We start from the raw sequence: 21,733 nt of genomic DNA on the forward strand, positions 1-21,733 counted from the left end.
CACGAATCCTCCTATAGGTAGTGAAGATGTTCACTCATTCAGACACATCAAAAACTTTCTGTTTCTCTCTTTTCAACATTATCAAAAACTTTCTTATTGTGTGTTATTGGTTTGATCAAGGGCAAACCTTGAAACCCAATTATGTTGTTAAAGGGCTTCATTGTATCCTGAAAGTGTTATGTTTCATATCCATTGTAGTTGTCAACTTGGTTGGCAGGGTCGAAATAATTGTCTAAGAGAAATATTTTGGAGTCTTAGAGTTAAAAGTACAACATCCCTGAGTATGTTTTCATCTTCTCTTTTTAGCCACTTTTCCGACATAGGAAGCACATCAAAGCCTTGTTGGTAGATCCCAAAATTAGGTCTTAGGTACTTTGTTTATCACTTCCGATCTACATACCTTCTAGTGCAAGTGTAAATCTTCTATTTTTTTTATCACTAGATAAGCTTTGTATGAACCTTGCTTCTCTGCAGCTGCATTTAATGCCTTGTTTTTTCGTCAAACTTAACCATTCAATGTTTTACTCCTTTCCACAACTCCATCTTACAATAAGGTGGTAGATATCTTAGATGAAGTGGGACAATTAAACGCTGTTCCCGTACTTTCCCTTTCCTTGTTTTCGGTGGCGGAGTTAAGATTCAAATGTTGGAAGGGTAAAAAAAAAATTAGCTTGTAACAATAAAATCATTTATAATCAAATTTAAGCTAAAATAATTTGTGGTTTTATTTTTCAACATACACGTGTATGTATTCATTTATAACAATCATCATCCATTCTGTTGCGAAGCCGAGCTACGTGGATACACATAGCAAATAATAATATCTTAAATAGTTGTTTTGATTGATTTTGTATTAGGATTCGATTTAATTCCAATGCACAAATCCTAAATTTGAAAAGGAAGTTAGGAAAATGATGAACGTGTAATATAGAAATCTTCGCTTAGTAATTGTTTAGGAGGGGCAAGATACACAAAGTTAAAAATTTAGGATTTAGTATACGTGTAGACAATATAGCAGTATAAGGTTTTGAGAATCTTGGGGTGGCCATGGCTACGCCCAAGCAACATGTTATTTTTGAGCAACCATAAATGAAAGGATCGGAGAAACATTTACAGGTCTCCTCTAAATATTTCGTAAAACAGAACTAGTCGTAAAGATCCAAGGTGACCAAACTTGTGGTACAAAAATCCCATTCAAATGTTGAGATCCATTAAAACTCCATCTTAAACAAAATTGATACAAAAATTCCAAATTTTTAAAAATTGATACAATCAAATTTTTTGGGGTTTCTGTGTTACTTTTGTTTTGATGGGGCTTTTGTGTTACTTTTGTTTTGATGGAATTTTTGTGGGTAGATAGTGACACCTTTAGGGTTATAACTCGCGCAATGTTCGTAAAAAGGTAAAAGAACTTGGAGAAAACACAACTGCTAAGGCCTAAGGCTAACACCATGTTTGTTTACTCCTGACTCATCTGAGTCGTCTGGATCTGAGTCATCTGGATCTGAGTGAAATCACCTGACTCATCTGGATCTGAGTCGATATGTTTGTTTTGAGTCAGATCTGACTCATCTGACTCGGAAATAAGTGAGTCAGTGGTTTGGTCCCATGAGTCAGGGGTATTTTGTTACCTGACTCAAATGAGTCCGAGTCAGGGGTTATGTCTGAGTCAGAGGTCGAGTCAGATCTGACTCAAAATGGAAAACAAACGGTCTGACTGCTGACTCGGTCCGAGTCAGGGATTGACTCAGATTCAGACGCCGAGTCAGCTGCAAACAAACAAGTTCTAACTAAGCAATGTCGAGGGGCGTATGTGTCCAATTATGGGCCCCAGACATCCAAATCTGAGCAAGCCCAACTTACGAATTCACTACGACCGTTGAGAAATTGTGGCATTGCTGGAAGTTATTTCTTCCTCACAAAATCACACCATTTTCATTTGTTCTCCACTAAAGGTTCCGAGTCTCCCACAAACAGAAGTGAAAGTTGTGAAACTCATCAGTTCAATTGATCTCTAGGATTTGAACATTTGAAGAAGAAAAGAAAAGAACCATGTCTGTGATTTCTGCTCATCAAACCCTAAACATTAAACAATTTAGTATTTTACCATCATCTACATCGATATCTCATTCCTCTTCAATGTTTTCCCCTAATTCATCCTTTTCTTCTTCAACTAATTCTCTTTCTACTAAGTTTTTTCAGGAGAAAAGATCATCTTCTGTTGTAAGAGTTTCTTCTTCATCTTCTTCTACGGTTGGTTTTAGTGAAAGTATCAGTGAGATTCTTGGGGATGTTAGTATTTTCACTGCAGCTGGTGAATCAGTTATGATCAAGGATTTATGGGACCAAGATGAGGTTTGGAACTTGAACTTTTCTTATGCTTTATTGATTTTTGTGATTTTAATGGTAAATTGTTTTGTTTGATGAGTGTTCCAATACGTTTTTATAGATATGTTACAACTTCCCCAATGATCTAAAACCCAACATTTACATGTCACAAACTTCAGTCCTTTAGTTTCTTTAGTGTTTATGTGGAGTATTATTATTTTGATTGGGTTTCGGAATTTCAATTGTTTACTTCTTTATTGATTAGGAAATTGGTAACCACAGGAACCGACTAGTACATGAGGACAGCCACCAAGAACCTACTTTGTTGATGATTATATCTAAATAACGAATGAACTTGAATGCTCCCTAAATTAGACATATTCTTTGATAACTTATTTGCAAAATGTTCCTGTTAAGTCCGGCTAGTCTTCGAAACACACAGTCGACATAATTTTCCTCCCTAAGTCGACAATGTAACACCTTCAGACTTCTGATTAGGTTGAGTACATGTAGGATAAACTGGTGGAAAGGGAAGTACAACATTTCAGGTTGTCTGACTCCCCCTTCTCCCTGGATTCATATGGGTTTTCTAGGTGGAAGATCCATTATAGTCTGAATTATGCGCCATCTCTGGATACTGAAATCAGGACTGACTACTAAGGCTGTTTTTAAACTGCTTTTGATCAGGACTGACTAGTGTAATATCTTTCTCATTATCTTTTTTAAGTCCATTCTCAATTTCAGTAGCCTTTTTGTTTTTTTAACATCAGGGTGTGGCTGTTGTTGCTCTTCTAAGGCATTTTGGGTGTCCTTGTTGGTAAGCTTGGAGAGTCTCAGTGCTGTCCCACTGCTTTAACTTGAGACTTTTATTTGGAGGAATTCTTCAACCTAATCATGCATCTTTATGTTGATTAAAACATATGAAGCTGGGAACTCGCTTCAACACTCAAAGAGTCAAAGTCGAGGTTTGATTCTGCTGGCGTGAAACTAATTGCTGTTGGTGTTGGTACGCCTGATAAAGCACGGATTCTTGCAGAGAGGGTAATTCTTATACCTACTTGATATTTTTACTCTGACATAAGCAAAGAGATACAGTTGAGGAAACTGTCAAACATTGAAACCGAGTCTGAGAAAATATTAGTGATTGGTGTTATACCCAAGTCCAAGTTTAGGATCCTCATATACTGCAGATTTAGTATCGTTATTAAAGAATCGATACACATGTGAGCAGCAGATGCTGAAGATTACATTCCATTACTTTAGCGTAAGACTGACTGTTGCATAGACTTAGACTAGTGTAGCTTTGCCGTTTAACCTCAAACACTGGAAGCAGTAAATATTTTGAAATTACAAACAAATTTTCATGTAAGAGAAGAGACAAATCATGTTTCTTATCAGGTTGACTAGTCTTGCATGTGCCTTGACTAGGTCCTCTGGTGCCCGACGTGACGTATCAAGTCACATAAGGCTATATGAGGTTTCCATTCAAACTTGATATAGTTCTGTGGGTTGGAGTATGTGGCCCCGTTCTCTAGTATATGTCTTAGGGTGTCAAAAACCTAGAGTCTATGTTAAGAAACTGTCGAAGGAGTCGAAATTGCATGTTGCCTTTGAATAATTGCTGCAGTTTGCAGAGGTATATAAGATTTTCTTTTTCTTTTTTCTAATTATTCTTGCACATGTTATATGGCAGTTGCCGTTTCCTATGGACTCCCTTTATGCAGATCCTGATCGCAAGGTAACAGTCTCCCAGCTTTACCCAGTTCTGCTACATTTCTACTAAGGAAATGTCTGGATGGCCTAACTGTTTTCCCCTTTATGTTACAGGCATATGATGTTTTGGGATTATACTATGGTTTTGGCCGCACATTTTTCAACCCAGCCAGTGTAATCACTATTGCTTGTATTTATAGGGCAGGAGTTTAAATTCTATACCAAAGTTCATGTCCTTGGATATTCATCAGTGTATAACTTGAAACTTGACAGGCTAGCGTATTTTCAAGGTCTGAGGCACTGAGAAAAGCTGTGAAGAACTACACCATTAAAGCGACTCCAGATGATAGGAGTAGTGTATTGCAACAGGTATCATCTCCTTCTTTTTCTTAGTATGTTCGAGCTTCTCTTCCTAAATTTGTACTGCATTAAAACTTGGAACTTGCTACTTTCTCATGTTTGTTTTGCCAAAATTCTAAGATTACCCCCCTTTCTTATTTTCAACAAAGGGTATAGTCGTCTACCAATCAAATTTCAAGATTTAATACCTCAAACTCTAGCATTATAGTAGTGTTACTAATTTTAGATAGCTTTCATAATAGAAATATACAAAAGCATCGTTTTCATGCATGCAACTTGAGTACAACATATGGTTTGTGCCTGTAACTTTGCTCAACCCAATTTGTTTATAATGTTTCTCTTTTTGCCATCTTTATAAGGGAGGAATCTTCGTCTTCAAGGGTAAACAGTTGTTATATGCAAGGAAAGATGAAGGAACAGGCGATCATGCCCCTTTAGAGGAAATCTTTAATGTATGCTGCAGTCCGGTTGCTTAGATCTTAGTTCCACACCAATGCTTCGCCTCTCGTAGGAATGCAGGTAATGTCTCTGTAATTTGGTACAGTTTGAGTTCCTCGTGTTTAGGAATGAGATTTCCCTGAAGTAGTTAAAAGCCATCGCAAAATGTACGCAGAAGAGACGGTGTATAAGTGTGCAAAACTTAAAATGTATTATTGTATAAATAAATAAAATTGATTTCATAACTCATTGAGCAGCTTGATTGCCATTTAAGAAATCGCAGTAGTACAAAGTAAGCAACCAACCATGACCATCTTTATGTGCTTAAAACAAAAAAGAAGAGAATAAACCGACAAAAGATTAAAAAGTTAATATAATCTTCTCACATAAAGTGGATTTAGAAAAATTGATTTGTTAAAATAGTAAGCTAGTTGTATTTGAAATATTAAGAAATAGTGTAAGGATATTATTAATTCATTCACACACTTTTGTTAAGCTAGTTGAAGATGTTGTGCAACATCTCCTTCAACTCTTGCAACAATGAAGATGCAGGCATACTCTTGCCAGTAGTTCTTGATAAAAATGATGGAAATCTTTTGATTACTCAGCAACAACATCTTCAAATACCACAGACTCCTGCACTGCCAATTTATTTAACCTATCATATCAAACTCTTACTAGTAGCCAAGTGTTATTGAAATATGAAATTCACCCTTCACTTTCTCTTAGTTTGACATAAAAACTATGGCTTACTTGATTATTGCTTGAAGACCCGACGATTAAAGTGTGTTTGCCTAAAATCAATTTCCTCTTCCCTTCTGCATCAGCAACACTCAGTTGCTTGCAAGCTTCAACTTTGATTTTCACACTTTCTTCTTTGCCTTTCATTACTTCCACCCTTTCAAATGCTATCAACTGTTTCTTAGGCAACCCAGTCACCTTTTCTGAAGATGGTGGTACCCAAAAGATCAACACTACATGGCTCCCATTTCTTTCGCCGTGATTCTTCACAACTACCTCAGTGCCGAACTCTAGAGTTTGGCAATCCACTTTTACAATGTCAATAGCATCTCCTGAGTTGAATTCAGATAGGTTAGTAGTGTTGGGTGTAAGGATGCTGCTATGAGATTTCTGCACTGGTATTTGTATTGTCGAATGATCCGTTTTTTAGGTATAGGCCCATTAGAATACCCTAGACCTATGTCCAAAATACAACTGAATTACTCTCCAAGTAATTCTAGAACCAGACTTCTAATCCTAGAAGGAACAGTAGGAGTTCTATTTCTAGAAGGTTATAAAAATATAGAGAATTACCTAATCTGTGTATTTCTAGTTTTAGCATAGATATCATCTACAAATAACACACGCAGAAGACTAGAAGAATACTAGATGAAAATAAATCAAGAGGAAGAAACAACACCTAGGGCAGAAAAACCTAACAGGTAAACGTTGCAAAGTTCTTATTCTAAAGCAATATAATTAACGTGTTTTATTGCAAATTACTAGTACTTTAATTCTACTTGTGTGGCTTTTCTCTTTTTATCATAATATCGGGGTCTAGAAATTGATCAGTGGTATCTAAAGCTAAAAGGTAATTAAGCAATGTTTCCGGCGATGAATGGAAGGGCTTCGATCCAAGGGTAACGAGATATTACCATTAGATCCTGATATTGACAAAAGAGGAAGAGTTTCAGTTTTGTCATCCTCAAATCCACAAGGCAAGACTACGGAAAAATTAGAGGAAGATATGAAAATCATGAAGAGAAATCTGGCGGAGATGAAATCAATGAAGGATGATCTGACTGCTTTAATATAGATGATAAAAGGATTACAACCTACACAATCCAAGTCAACAGATGATTCTGATTCAATGCATAATAAGGAAAGACAATCAAGTTTTACTGACAATACATCCAGAGACCAACCAAGCTCTCATCTACTCATTCCAAAGGCCTCATACACGTGAATATTGAGTTCTCTAAGTGTTCGAAGAAGAAAGGGATCGAAAAGGAATCCAGAAAAGCAGAATTTCAGAGAAAATAAAGAGAATCTGGCTCAAAAAAGGGAATTCGAGTTCATGATTTCCAAAACCAGGACCAGAAACATGCCAATCCCTCTTTCAAGACTTGACTATGCCTAGGGAGGCTCCATGTTTCTCTCATGCCAAAGAAAAGCAAGCTCATAGTGGTTTTTGATGAAAGCATCCTTAGTTTCAAAAGCATGTATTTTCTCTAATAAAGAGGTGTCTGATTGGTATAAGGAATTAAACAAGCTCTCATCACACAAGATGTTGACCCCACAAGATAGATGCACACCTTCCAAGTCTCGTTAAGCCTAAATGCCTGAAGGAGTCAGAAGCAAACAAGGGAGAAAATTAGGGTTTCGTCCAGGTAAACCCTAATTTGCAAATCCCATTCAACCAAGATGGAAGTTTCCTCTGCAAGACTCTATTTCATGACGTTTCCCAAAGAAAAAGGTTTAAAAGTATTCCAAGTCCATGGACAATTCCAAGCTCAGAGTGGCATAAAAGGAAGAAATTAGGGTTTTGGTCAAAGAAACCCTAATTCGCGAGTATAGTCCCTCAAAAACGGAAAATTTGAGCATCAAGGCTCAAGTGTTGCAATAGTAATGTCTCCTAAATACAAAATTCCAGAAAGCTCCCAATTCCAGAGTTAATTCGAAGTTCAGAATCGGAGCAAGCAAGAACTAAGCATCGGGGACTCCGAAAAAAAAGTTGTAAATTCGTGCCTGAACGATTCGCAACCATGTATATACTCATCATAGAACAATCAAGGTTCTACTATGAGTAGGAGACTTAATGTAGATGGTGAAATTTGGATAAGGGGCAACAGTGTCATTTCAAGACCATAGACAAAATTCCACTCTCACGAGAGATTGATCCCTTGTCCCTCAAGGCATTCTTAGCCACGATTTCTAATATACGTCCCCGCGAGATACTGCTGGTCGTGATGTCGTGACTCCTAGTGCACATCCTCGACGAGATACTGCTGGTCACGTAGGTTCTGTAGAGCGTAAAACGTCCCCAGTGGACTTATGAACCAGAACACCCACAGTTCCAGCATGTCTTCGCGAGACGGAGCTGATTCCTAGTTTACATCCTCGACGTGATACTGCTGGTCATGTAGGCTCTATAGATGTGTAGAAACGTCCCTGACGGACTTATGACCCAGAGAGGAGATATGCATGTCTCCTGTAAGTACGACTCACCCTATTTGAGATCAAGGACTGATTCCTAGTACATCATCGCAAGATACACTGGTCATGTATGCTGTAGGATCTGACTCGACTTACCGAGGTTTCCGAATAACTCCTAGGACATCCCCGCGAGATACACAGGTTATTCTGCCTCTGGGTCCTTTAGACGGACTCCCAGAACATCCTTTTGAGATACATTGGTCTTGTTGTCTCATCATATGGACACACAGTTGATTCCTAGCACATCTCTGCAAGATACGCTGGTCAAAGACAAGTGATCCAAAGTCTCACAGAGGCATTAATCGGGCTTACAAAGCCTTTTCTCTCTCTCCAGGACGAGTCCCAGCTAACCACAGAGAGATTCAGATCCGTTAAGAAAATCTTCGTAGAGATTTTGATCCGTCTGCAAAATCTCGGAGAGAGTCAAATCTCTCTGCCAAAATCTCGGAGAGATTCAAATCTCTCGGGAAATCTTAGATAAGGCTGAATATTCCCCATAGTAGGCACGAGCCTCGTGTAGGAATCGATCCTCCCCTCCACACGAATTCTGAGGCATCCCATGCCTTTTCACGTGACTCATCCTGGTCATTCTTACAAATCGGAGAATATCTCTCTATCTTGGCCAACTCGGCTAAAGAGAATATTTCTTTTTCTCAACACATCATCACAAAGGCCGACTCAGCTTCACACAAATGATGGGATAACAATTAGAGTTTTGGTCTGGCAGTCTACGACACGTGTGAGAAATACCCGGATTATTTCTCACCGCCCGAAAGAGTAAAGGCGGTGGATAATGAGATAAACTCAACCTAGTTTATCTCTATTCCTGAAGGAACGGGAGAATTGCTTCGCACGGCACGAAAAGCAATCCTTATCTTCACCGACCTGAGATTAGAGAATTCAGCCATAAATAGGTCCTCTATTTCTCCAAGCTATCACGATCTTTCTCATAACCTCTCAGAGCAATTCTTCTTCAAACCCTAGAATTCTATGATCTCTCTCTTCATATGCTTCCCTTCCCAAGATCAGTCCTAAATCTCTTCCCTGTGACTGAAGCAGCCTTTGAATGTCCATTATGCATGGTTTAGGGGAAGACTGTTCGTGCTCAACCTCCCATAACTTACTTTCAGAAAACTTAGAATCCTACTTTAGCCTCTCACCGATTTTAGGTAACTACAAACTGGAATAAAGAATATTCCAAACACTGATGACGATTTCTTTGTGGTTCAGTATAGACCTGAATAACGTCTCACAGGTTCCTCGTTTCTCCTTCTTATAGATCCTATGGATATTACTCATAGAAAATTGGTATCTCCTCGAGCGATAATTCGGTTCTGTCTGCAAGTAGGGGACCACTCTTCTTCTCATATAGAATTCAAGCTTTCTCGAAAAACTTTAACAGACTTTTCTGGATGGGCGAGACATATGTTGGGTTATGATCGTGTACGAACCATGCTAGATCCTGCACGGGTGACACAAGCTATTCAAGCAGCTGGAGATTTGTTTATCTATCATTATATACGAGGTATGGTAGATTTGCTCGCTCGCTGGTGTATTCCTACTCAAACTTTCATATGCAGATGGGGAGAATATACCATCACTTTGGAGGATGCAGTTGCTTTATTTCATCTTCCAGTTACGGGTAATTTTCCTGAAGGGATTTTGGCAAAAGAGATTGCAATGTCCGATGTCTTGACAGCTACGATGTATGACATTAATAAATTATCCAGAAAATTTTGTGGTTCCCAATGGTTGAAGTATTGGTGCCGAGAGATAAAATTCCTGACTGGCCCGTCGATGGCACATTAGCCATTTCCGATTTCTTGTGCTTGTGGCTGTCCAGAGATGTACTTGAAGATAGTGGAAACTTGTTGAAGCCATTTGTGACTCCCTTTGCCATTAATATGGATCAAGGTGAGAAACTTCCCATCAGTATCCTGTTCTTGGGTTCAGTATTCTCCAACTTAGACTCCTTGGTTATAGATTCCAGTGTTTCCAATGGCTTTACGAAAATTTAAACATACGTTAATATAATGTTTCTCCAAGCCTTACTGTCGGAGCGCTTCATGAATTTATGCATCGATTCCTCGTAGCGTCTTGCAAGGACCAAATGTTGATACTCGTCATGTTTTGACTGAGAAAGATAATGCCAGGATTATGCGCTGGTCTACAAAACAACCTCGACTCAAGACACGCCTCACCAGTGTTTTAGATAACGAGTCTGAGTTTAATTTTCGTCCATGTGTGTCGGTTCCTTATCACGTCTCACAATTAATCACTTTCAATGCTGCTAAAGAAAATGATACTTTGGAGTCTGGTACAAACCTGAATGATGGTGAGAGATCCTTCATACTAAGTTGCGCTCCTGGTTATTTAGTATCGGTAATACAAAGAAAGTTTCTGGTGGAGGAATATAATATCGATAGAGCGTATTGACAAATGGGCCTTGATCAGTGTGTTCCAGATATTCGGAAGAGAAAGCAATCAGTCGACCAACTTAAAATTTCCTTGGATTGTACACATCTGAATGGACGCAAATATATATTCCCTTGTTCTGACTGAGTCGCCTACACAACTCCAGGTTATATAACTTTCTGGGATCAGCAACTTGATCGTTTACATGATTTTATAATGGCTGATCACACTAAGGTATAAGAACCTCTTTCTTTTGAGATGGTTTATGATCTACCAAGATTGAAATATCCTTCCAGTGGTTATAAACGGAAAGTACTCCCAGGATGTTCAAAAGTAAGTATTTTTCTTATGATTTTTATAAATACATGATAATCGCGTCTTAATTACTTCATTAATTTTACCAAAGGATGTTCGTGTGGTGAGATCTCGTATTAATTTATACTTCACGGAAAAGGAAGAAAGTCCCCGGGGCGGAGAACCTAAAAGTAAGAATTACAAGATGTTACCAAATAGTGTACAGTCCCCAGATGTTTCTTTGGTGAGTCGTCAATGCTTCTTCCCTCATGACTTTTCTTATCCGTGTAATTAGGATCACAAAACAAACATTTGTTAATCTTGCTTCAGAATTTTTCTCCATCGAGCATTGATTATCTACAACTTGCTCCTGGGCAAGCAATTCATGTATCCAGTGCCAATGAAGAATAAATCGATGTAAGTATTTCTTTACATAACAATTATGATATTTCTTGAATGTAGTAATAATGATTGTTGTTGACATATCCAGCAGGAGATTATCATGGATAAAGAAAGCGATGATGATGCTCATTCGTCTTCAAAAAATGGTGATGAGGAAAATTCCCCGGAACCGAATGAAGGTAACAATGCTTCTAATGGTGACACCAGTAATATCGATCCCTCGAATGGTCTAGAGACCACTAAAGTAAGTGTTCATATTGTATTTTATTCGTAGAAGTATAAAATTGCTTATTTTTGAATGATTGAATGAGAATCCATGTGAATAAATGAGAAGTTTTGCCGAAATACGTCACCAGAAAATTCAGAATTTAGTCTTTTAATAAAAACGCTGTAAAATCTTCATTCGACATCAGATTTTCGCGATCTAACCCAAATTTCTTATGCCCACGAAATTTCATAGCTTTTTTAAAGAATATTTTTGAGTTTTGAGAATATTTAGGGGCCAAAATCAGTGAAACAGTAAACTTCCAGGAAGTTTCAGAAAATTTTCAGCTGTCATGTTGTTCGATGTTTCGGCCATATAGTTTTGCTCCTTCATCCAATTACTGTGAATTTTTGATATGTTGTATAGGACATCCATACGAAGAGAATGACATATAACTAAAACTTGGATTATTTACCAATTGCTCCCAGTTCGTCGTCTTGTACATGGCAGTGTAAAATCTCCTTAGATGAGTTTGTTGTAAAACGTTTTTTTATGACTTTTACACTATTTGCTCGTGTCTTGAATACATAATGAAGAACTTTGATGATGTAAGATATCTTACATTATGAATTTGATGATTGCTTTTTGATTTCCATGCATGAAGTGTATTAATCCCATGTAATCATCGTATTAGGCGCCAAATGATGAAGTTGAGGGTAATGGAGCCAATAATGATGATTCGAACAATATGGTGAATCAAAATAACGATGTTACCAACTCCGTGCCTCAGGGTCATGAGTATGTGCCACTGAAGTTGTCGAGGAGAACGAAGCGCAAGTCGACATTACTTCAGAGATAGAAGAAACCAGGCCAGTAATAGAAGAAACTATAATAGAAGAAACTGCTCCTGCGCCACCGAGAAAAGAAATCACTCCAGAAATAGAAGAAGTTGCTCCAGAGGCAGAAGAAGTTGCTCCAGAGGCAGAAGAAGTCGCTCCATTGATTGAGATTCGTATAGTGGTGCATGAATACCCTACTGCAGGGATTGCTTTCGTTCCTCCATTTGGTGAGTTACTCCCATATCATGAACTAGTTGGTGGATTTAGTGTTCTTACTGGATATGCCGGCATGTATGATGAATTATGGAAGAGATATGGTCATATTGTCGTTACTAAAGACCCCAAACGTAGTTATTTCTTGACGATGCAAGTAGGAGCTGTCTTGCGTGTTATAGACGATATACGAACCAGAGCTAGAAGTATTGTTACCCCTGATGTACTCTTTGATTGGGAGTATAATTTGGAGAATTTTGAGAAACTTGGCTTCAACTTGAAATGGCTACGTCATAAAATTAACACCATTAAGGATGCACGTGAGAAATGTACCTTTTCCTAGTGATGCTGTGATGAAAAAAAACCAAAATTTCCAAGTTGACTGAAGAGCTAGAGTTGGAGAAAGCGACTTTGCATGGTGCTGCCTCGAGTTTCTCGCGATTCTTCGACGTTTGTAGATTTTTCTCTTTCCAATAGGGCTGGAGCAATGGTTGCTGACCGTTTAGCTGCTTCATGAAGCTCCGAGAAAGTACAGAACCGCAGATTCTCCAGTAAATCTCTGTAGACCGGGATCATTCCGTTGATGCACAAGTTCACCAGCTGTTGTTCGATGACATTCGAATCATGGCAATACAAAGCTTGAACTCTGAACCTTTTCACATAGTCGTTCGGATGTTCGTTGTTCTTCTGGAATATCCTTCCCAGATCAGAGAGAGTAACTTGTTCAGAGATGAAAAAATATTTCCGGTAGAGAGCATTAACCATTTCTCCCCAACCTGTGATGCTTCCTGGTGCGATGTTATTGTACCAGGTGTATGCTCTACCTGTCAGAGACTTTGAGAATTCCTTCAGATGGACAACATGATTGTGTTCATGCTCGCCCAACGCTTCCAGGAATCGAGAAATATGTTCTCGAGCATTCCATATTCCATTGTAAAGAGTAAACGTTGGAGAAGTGTAACTTTTTGGGAGAGGAATTATCTGTGTAGAAGCGGGATACGGGGGTTGGTGATGATGGATAAATGATTTCTTGTCTTTCCCCCGATCCTCCAGAAAGCGTTCCAGGTTTTCACGAGTGATGAAACCTGCAGACTCCTTCGCTGGTGGGTTATTAGGAGCTTTGCAGCCTTCATCATCATCCACCACGTGAATTGCGGAGATTTAAGGATCAGCAGTCGGGGGTGTTCCTTTGGGTTTTCCTTTCTCTGACATTTTGTTTGTGAGTGTTTTCAGATAAGTGCATAACTCCTTATGCGTTGTGTCCATGTCAGTCTGATTTTTAGCGAGAACTTCATGAACCTTCATAAGATCAGCTATTGTAGGTGGATTTTTCCTGATTTATACGGGAGACCGGACGAAAAGAGGATTGTTTCCAATGTTGGTTTGAGGAGGGGTGGTATCAGTAGCGCTATTGTTGGGATCCGTAGTGACTGGAGTACTACCATTGTTGTTGCTAGTGCTAGCACCATTTAGGTTAGGATTTGTAACTGAACCTGACCTAAGATCAACCATTTTGATGAATTGAGATTGCAACCGAGAGATTAATCTCCCACTCTGGTCGCCAATATGTTGATAGGGAAAAACGATTTACTGGTTTTATAGGAAAGTGAAGAGACGACCGTGCGGACAAGACTCCTCAACCGAGTAAATTGCTTAACCTCAAACAAATGCACTACACGGGAGTGCTTTGAGTTCGAGAGATCAATATATATGACTCCGGCCTAAACCAAAATAATGGTCGTTCCAGAGTCAATTCGGTCACAAAGAGGGAAGATGGTCGATCAATAGAAGGGAAGCTGAGAATTGTGTAAGATCAATGGTGATCAAGGATTGTGAATGTGTTGTAGGTTTCTGCAAATGACCTGCTTGGTTCGAATAAGTTTGAATTCTGCCAAATTGAGAGTGATTGTTCAGATGAGAATTCTTGTGATAATTCCCGTATATCTGTGTATTGATAGATTGTTCTCCCTCTTAATCGTGAATTTAGATACTTATTTATATTTCCAGAATGTAGACACATTGATCTCCAGTAAGTGTGACGGTTTCTCGAGTGAAAGAGTGGGAAAGTGGGAAATCGCGGTTTAACCAGTTCCAGGTCGTGCGAAGACTTGGTTGATTGTCCACCCACTACTTTGCTAACTCCCTCAACTACTTGCACGACTTACTCACATTTATAATCGTGGATGAACACACGTGCCGCAGGCCGCCAGACCAAAACCCTAATTAATATCCCCCCATGTGACGTGACTGATGTCTCACGAACGTGGAGTTTGTAAGGCAGACTTGTATTTAATTAGTTAGTTGTTGACTTTACTAGACGATGAGTCTAAGTTTTGTTGAGTCGAGCATGATTGATGAATGCTCCATGATACATGGAGTGAACATGTCTGCTGGAACATATGTATATTTCGATCAACATGATGAATATTGATAACCTGAGAAAGTATTACTCGTCTGAGCATATATTGCTCGCTTGAGCGAATATTGCTCGATTAATGAAGTATCAGACGTTAATAATGGAATAATATTACCAATCTCGCATGAGAAAATATTGATCATTTGATAGATTACTGAATATTGATAGTTGAACCAATATTGATAATCTGAGCAAATATTGCTCGTTTGAACAATTATTGGTAGCATGACCAAATAAAATATTAATTAAAATATTGGTGGCTGGACCGAATATTATATAATTAATTGCTGGATCAGTATAAAATTATTAGCGTTTAAACTTGCTCAGAATTATGATTTGCAGAGCATTTATTTCGAAACCCTAATTTTGATCAATTACTGATTAATTGATGATTTACTGAAAATCAATCACTGAGTGAAGGAGGGACCGACTACATGGGATGATAACCGAACATGTAACTCCTAGGTGCTCGGGTGAGCATGCACCAATGTCCTTTGTAGACTAGTTGGTGAAAGGATGATTAAATGCTGGTTTAATCATTTATTGAAATAGTGCTCGTCTGAGCATTAGGAAATAAAACCTAATTATGGAGAGATGAGGGACCGAACAATGGGTATTAAACCGGCCCTTGGTGGTCGATTGAAGAAGTTCCAAGTTGGTTAGAAAGAGTTTGAACCCAATATGGATTGTAGAAAGCTAATTAGGTCAAAATTATGAAGATGTGTGGTACCGGTTCCTTGCAAGCCTAAGAGCCGACCTTGGTCGGTCAAGGTGGCATGCCCGTGTCACCATAGTGTCCGTGTATCAGTCTTGAGAATTTTGATATTTTCTGGTCCGCGTTTGAGCAACATTTTGGATTTTCAGAAGAGTTTGATTGACTGAAACTCTCTCGATTTTGCTCGAATGAGCAAGTAGAACTTTGCTCGAGCGATCAATATTTTGAAAATATTAAAATAGTAAAGAGTCTAGTCAGTCATTGACCATTTGACTTTTTTGGCTTTCGACCGTTTGAGCAATATTTGAGAAAAAATGGAAAACCCGGGGTTTTTGCTCAAACGAAGGAGTTATATAAGATGAAGGAAATAATAATAATGATAAAATAAGGGATCATAAGGTGTGGGACCGTCCAAGGCTATGGCATGGCCGTCCGGCCGGCTAGTAGGCCCAGTCCCGTGACACCTTTCTCTATTTTTAATTTTTCATCGTCTGGAGGAAAATATGGAGAAACCAAGAGTTTTGCTCAAACGAGGGAGTTTGCTCAAATGAAGGAGTTTTCATGAGATTAGGAAAAATAATAAAATAAGGTAAAATAAAATGAAGAGGCATGGGACTGGCCACGACGGCATGACCGGCCGACCGGTGGGCCCGGTCCCCCTGAGCGCCTCTTTATTATTTTATTAATATTCGTTTTTTTCCTATTTTGCAAAGGTTTCCTCGTTTGTCCATATTTTTGAGTGCTCGTTCGTGCGTTCGGGTGCTCGTTCGTGCATTATTGCTAAGTACCCCCACACCATTTTCTCGTAACTTACTCGATGGTGGCCTAGATGCCCTATCAGTGAATATTTATTACTAATTAATGAAATTCAGCTGAGAATCAATCATGAAACAGGGTAATAAAATGACCATCTAGTGTAGCACATATCTGATATGAAAGAGTTTGAAATCCACTGTGAAGAACTTCTATCATACAAATGTGAATCTTCCAGAAATACTCCATTTTCCAAATCTCCTATCGTAACTGGACGAGTAATACCAGCACCCGCTAACTCACAAAATTTTCCATAGTTCTTGAGTCTCATTACTGCACTACTGATAAAAAAACTTCACTTCTTAAATACTGGTATATCGAACACTTCAAGTCTTGTTTTCACTCTACCAGAACTTCCTTTTCTAAGCTTCTTTTTTCTAGCTGCTAGTTGTACAAAAATCCTTACAACCTAGTTATCCCCTATACTAAAAATCTATCATACTTTCGGGAACACAGTTGAGAACAGGATAATTTGATAGCTTAAATCTTGAAAGACCAATCTCATCAGTCGTAGCAGTAAGTCATATTATAGAAAATCTTCCAAAGTTGGGTTCATAAGCTGATTCAATAAGTTGATCCTTGTTAGGATTCATACGTGTTTCCCTATGATTAAGAACGTGAGGCTCTAACGAATCCTTCGTAACCTCTTCAACTTTATCTCTTTCGTCCTTCTCAGAAGTAAATTCAATGCAGTCCATGCCAACAGAAATAACTGAAACAATTTCATTACCTTTAGATGACGTCGAATCCTTGTGAGCTGAAAACGAAACTTCTTTAACCTGATTTTATATAGTAGGAAAAAGATCTTTTTGATTTTCTTCGCTTTTTTGAGAAGTAACCTTTATAATAACTGTTTAAAACGGAATCTTATGGAACTGCCTAAAACATTCCACAAAATCTTCAAACTATGCTCTTGTAATTGGTTTGTAGTGAAACTCTTGAGAAGTAAGCGAAGTTTTGTCCACCTGACTTTCTTTTTATTTAGAAACAACGTTCTCTTCAACCAGTTGAGCAGTAGTTTTTATCTCCTCCTCTGGTTCTTCGTTAACTGACATAGCCGAAACTTCTACAGTAAATAATGAAACTTTGTTTATCCTGATTTTCTTCATCCATTGGCGAAGTTTCTTTTGTATTCTCCTCGCCAACTGAAGTATCTTCCTATTCAAAATCCAAATCTTTGAATACTTTTTTAAATATATCAACAAGGTTTTTCTTAGTAATTATTTCTTCCTTGATTAGAAACAAGAATAAGAAAACTAGTTGTTTTTTTTTTGTAATAGGTTTTGAGTTTGCGTAAGCGGTTTAAGGATCTGTTTCTGGATAAAAATCTAAAAACGATGTTTCTGATACCAACTAGTGTAGCACAGATCAATATTGATAGAGGTTAAAGCAAACTTGTTGCTGGGGATGAGAAGAGAGTTTAAGTTCCGCCAGAAACTCAATAAAATCTGATTCTAGGATCAAGACTTTAGGGTTTGATAATGATAATAATAATATTGATAATTGATAGATAAAAGATTGTGTCTCTAAAAAAGAAGGCTTAGCCTTTAAATAAGCTTAAATGACCGACTAATAAGAAAAGAAAAAGGAATGCTACCTAAAACTAGGAAAGTAAATGACTTGCAAAGCAAGTAAACTAAAACAGACGCTAAGGATCAACAATCATTGTTGATACGGGCGAAGAGATCAACTATAATAGTTGACATAATGAAAATAGGTAGATGTCTTACATCACCATCTATTAACGATCCATGAAATCCAATTGAGGATCAGTCATGGAACGGAGTAATTATATAAATAAGTTATTTTCTAGGAATTCAATTGATGAATGACACGTTAGAACTGAAAAGGCGGGGGTCTAACAACTACACCCAATATTTAGTTTAGGCAATCTATATGGATAACCTCCAATATAATTCCAAGAGAATCAACTAAACAGTCAGACTCAATCAATGGAAATATATCCAAGAGTTGTTCTCTGTATCACAATGTAATCATCAAATCAAACAGATAGAAATCCGCGAGCCTGATTATTATGTGAAACAACTTGAACGGTACCAAAGACCAATGTTCAAGTGTCAATCAATTTATATCAACAGCCAAAGGTTGGATTATCTAATTAATTGAACTACGCACAAACTGTGGTATTTCAAATATATAGAAAATATAATGTTGAAAAGAAATAACACAGACACCAAAAAAAATTTTAACGAGGAAACTGCAAATGCAGAAAAAAACCGGGACCTAGTCCAGATTTGAACACCACACTGTATTAAGCCGCTACAAACACTAGCCTACTCCAAGTTAACTTCGGACTGGAATGTAGTTGAGCCCTAACCAATCTCACACTTACTAAGGTACTGTCGCGTTCCTTATGCCTCTGAATCCCAGCAAGACTCTACGCAATTGATCCCTTTAGCTGATCTCACCCACAACTAAGAGTTGTTACGACCCAAAGTCGAAGACTTGATAAACCAATCTGTCTCACAGAGAAAAGTCTATTGAATAGATAAATCTGTCTCCCATAAAAATACCTATGAGTTTTGTTCCGTATTTTGATAAATCAAGGTGAACAGGAACCAATTGATATACCGAACTTATGTTCCCGAAGAACAGCCTAGTAATATCAATCACCTCACAATAATCTTAATCGTATGGTATCAAATCAGTAATTGTGGAATCACAAAAGATGAGACGAAGATGTTTGTGACTACTTTTTATCTTGCCTATCGGAGATTAAATCTCGAGAAAATCTTAGAGAAGATAGTACCCAATACGATAGAATAAATCAAGATTAGACCACACAACTACACATAAAATAGTTGGGTCTGGATTCACAATCGCAATAAAGTCTTTAAGTCGTTAACTTATAATGGTTTTATAAAAACCTAGATTAAAGGAGAATCGACTCTAGTCGCAACTAGTATCACGCAGGAGGTGTGGGTATTAGGTTTCCCAGTTGCTAGAGTTCTCCCTTATATAGTCTTCAAATCAGGGTTTTCAATCAATACTACCTTGGTAACAAAACATTCAATATTCACCGTTATATGAAAACCTGATTAGATTCAAGCTAATATCTTTCAACCGTTAGATCGAACTTAACTTGTTACGCACAAATGAAAAAGTGAATTCATTTAGATATGAGTAACCGTACCTAAACTTGTACACCTTCTTGGCTCAACAATAGTTAACTGAAGTTAGCCATATGAACACTTTCATATCAAACTTGTTCATCTTAACACAACTAGTTCAAATGACTCAAATGAAACTAGTTATAGAGTTGTTCAATTGTTTATATTCTCATAGAAGTATACAAGACACAATTGAAGCAAAATCGATTTTGATTCACTCGAAGCAATTCATGAACATTATAGCCACGGTTTTCAAAAGATTGCATTCCTTAATTTATAAATGTATTAGTTCATGAACAAAACGATTTTAGAACATAACCTACTCAAGTATGCAAACGGGTACGCATACCTAAGTGGCCGGACTTGGTATGGGTTCACCAGTTAATGCAAACGGGTATGTATGCTATCGTACACCACCAAACTCAGTTGAATTCCCGGACATGAACTTACGCTGGTACGCATACGGGTATGCATACTAAGTTCCCGTATTTTCAACTAACCAACCAGTATGCATACGGGTATGCATACTATGGTTCCCGGACTTGGAATAACTTGCAACGGATAGCATACAAGTACACATACTGTGCTATATCCAATCATGGTTAATTGTTCTAAACTACCATTTCAATCATTGAAACATTCTTAGAAGACGACAATAACTGTCTCACACAAACTATTAGCTTCAAAGCAATTTTCAAGAGATCGATAGATCAATACGAAACATTCCGAGTCTACATCAAATGACTGTCTCACACAAATCATGTAAGATGTTACCAGGAGAATTTCACATGATCATATTTTGACTTTCGTCAAGAATATAAGTTGAACTTGGTTAAAGCGAAAGCTTACCAACACATATTTCGATAAATATGTCGCATTCCCATTTAATCTCCTAAAATTTTCATGGGACATGACCGGCGATGATTGTGGTTCAGTGAACCAACTTCACCGACAATCACTCAGCCTTGTATACTTGCATCAAAGTACTCATCTGCCTTCACTCTAAAGGCTTTGCACAACGGAAGTCTTTTTTCTTTCTCTCTAACTCTTCATGCCCCCATAAGCATAAGAGGTTCTTTCATGTACTTAAACAATTCTCACACAAATCAGCACCACGATGAACAAAAAGAATACTGCAACAAAACCCATTTTATTGCATTAAAGGAAGCTTACAAAACTCGTCCATCCATGGACCCAAACAGGCCATTCACCCTTATGGTGAATGCCTAACTCTCTATACAAAATCAGTGTTTCTTCTCCAAATAAATCAGCTATTTATACAAGCTAATGATCATGCCAAAACTTTGTGCAACCGCTTGGGCCTGCATGGAACATCCATGTGTCCCATAAGTGGTTTACATAACCTCCAACTTTAACTGCCACCTTTTTTGTTGTCAAGCCAACTGGTGCCACACTTGTTCTTGGTGGTTATGAACACTCACAAATGGTTATAAAATCCTTCTATAACCGTTCCCCCTTGTATTACACATTTGGCATGCTTTTAAAGCCAATAACCAACTCATAACAGTCACTTGAGCCATATTGCACCACTGTTGTGCTTTACTGGACTTGGCCTCTGTATTGCGCCACTGCTGCGCCTTACTGAACTATTGCACAACTATTGTGCTACAATCATCTCGCCACTTCCTTAGCTCATTCTGGCCATCTTGAGTCGTATGTTTCACTTTACCAATTTGTTTGACAACAACAATGCTACTCTTGCATTACTAGCTTGTTTGTGTTATTCAAGCTTTGGCTAGCCTTGAACTAATTTCGTATACCAATTCTTGGTCTATTCTACCTTCTTGCATCATCCTTGAGTTTGGACCAACTCAATTCCATGGATATGCCTTAATGCCAACATCACATGTTGCATCTTTCCACTTTGTCCATGTCTTGTCTTTCCCTCAATAAATCTTCATTGTGTCGGCCGATAAGCTTCATTACTCATCCAAATGTCTTTACAATGTAGCGCCACTTTTTTGCTTCACTGGTACTATAGGGTTTTGTCATTCTTAGTACTTGACAGTCTATGCAGTGTCGCGCAAGCATTGTTGGACACTGACTTGGCCTGCAACACTGTAACGCGCAATCATTATGTATCACTTGCCTGGAACGTGATAGACCTCCCCCACCTAATCGGTTCAACTCCCTTGTTGAACGCAACCAAGCATAAATTCTATACTGGTCGAATCTCTGCTGCATGCACTTTCAGAACCCTTTCCGAATTTCAGC

General features: G+C 38.1%; 2 protein-coding genes across 2 annotated transcripts; both read left to right on the top strand.

The window, feature by feature from the left end:
• Positions 1 to 1,917: 1,917 nt before the first annotated feature.
• On the top strand, positions 1,918 to 5,095 carry LOC113283532 (thioredoxin-like protein AAED1, chloroplastic). Its single transcript, XM_026532828.1, has 7 exons — positions 1,918 to 2,355; positions 3,099 to 3,145; positions 3,255 to 3,369; positions 4,022 to 4,066; positions 4,156 to 4,215; positions 4,315 to 4,410; positions 4,761 to 5,095. The coding sequence occupies exons 1-7, from the start codon at positions 2,053 to 2,055 to the stop codon at positions 4,875 to 4,877; spliced, it is 783 nt and encodes a 260-aa protein (XP_026388613.1). The 5' UTR covers positions 1,918 to 2,052; the 3' UTR covers positions 4,878 to 5,095.
• A 6,014-nt stretch (positions 5,096 to 11,109) lies between these two features.
• Positions 11,110 to 12,381, top strand: LOC113278072 (mediator of RNA polymerase II transcription subunit 2-like). Its single transcript, XM_026527006.1, has 3 exons — positions 11,110 to 11,181; positions 11,255 to 11,410; positions 12,066 to 12,381. Exons 2-3 carry the CDS (start codon positions 11,267 to 11,269, stop codon positions 12,228 to 12,230), a joined length of 309 nt encoding a protein of 102 aa, XP_026382791.1. The 5' UTR covers positions 11,110 to 11,181; positions 11,255 to 11,266; the 3' UTR covers positions 12,231 to 12,381.
• The last annotated feature ends 9,352 nt before the right edge of the window (positions 12,382 to 21,733 follow it).

This window comes from Papaver somniferum, chromosome 5 (assembly GCF_003573695.1).
Source record: "Papaver somniferum cultivar HN1 chromosome 5, ASM357369v1, whole genome shotgun sequence".
Classification (NCBI taxonomy): domain Eukaryota; kingdom Viridiplantae; phylum Streptophyta; class Magnoliopsida; order Ranunculales; family Papaveraceae; genus Papaver; species Papaver somniferum.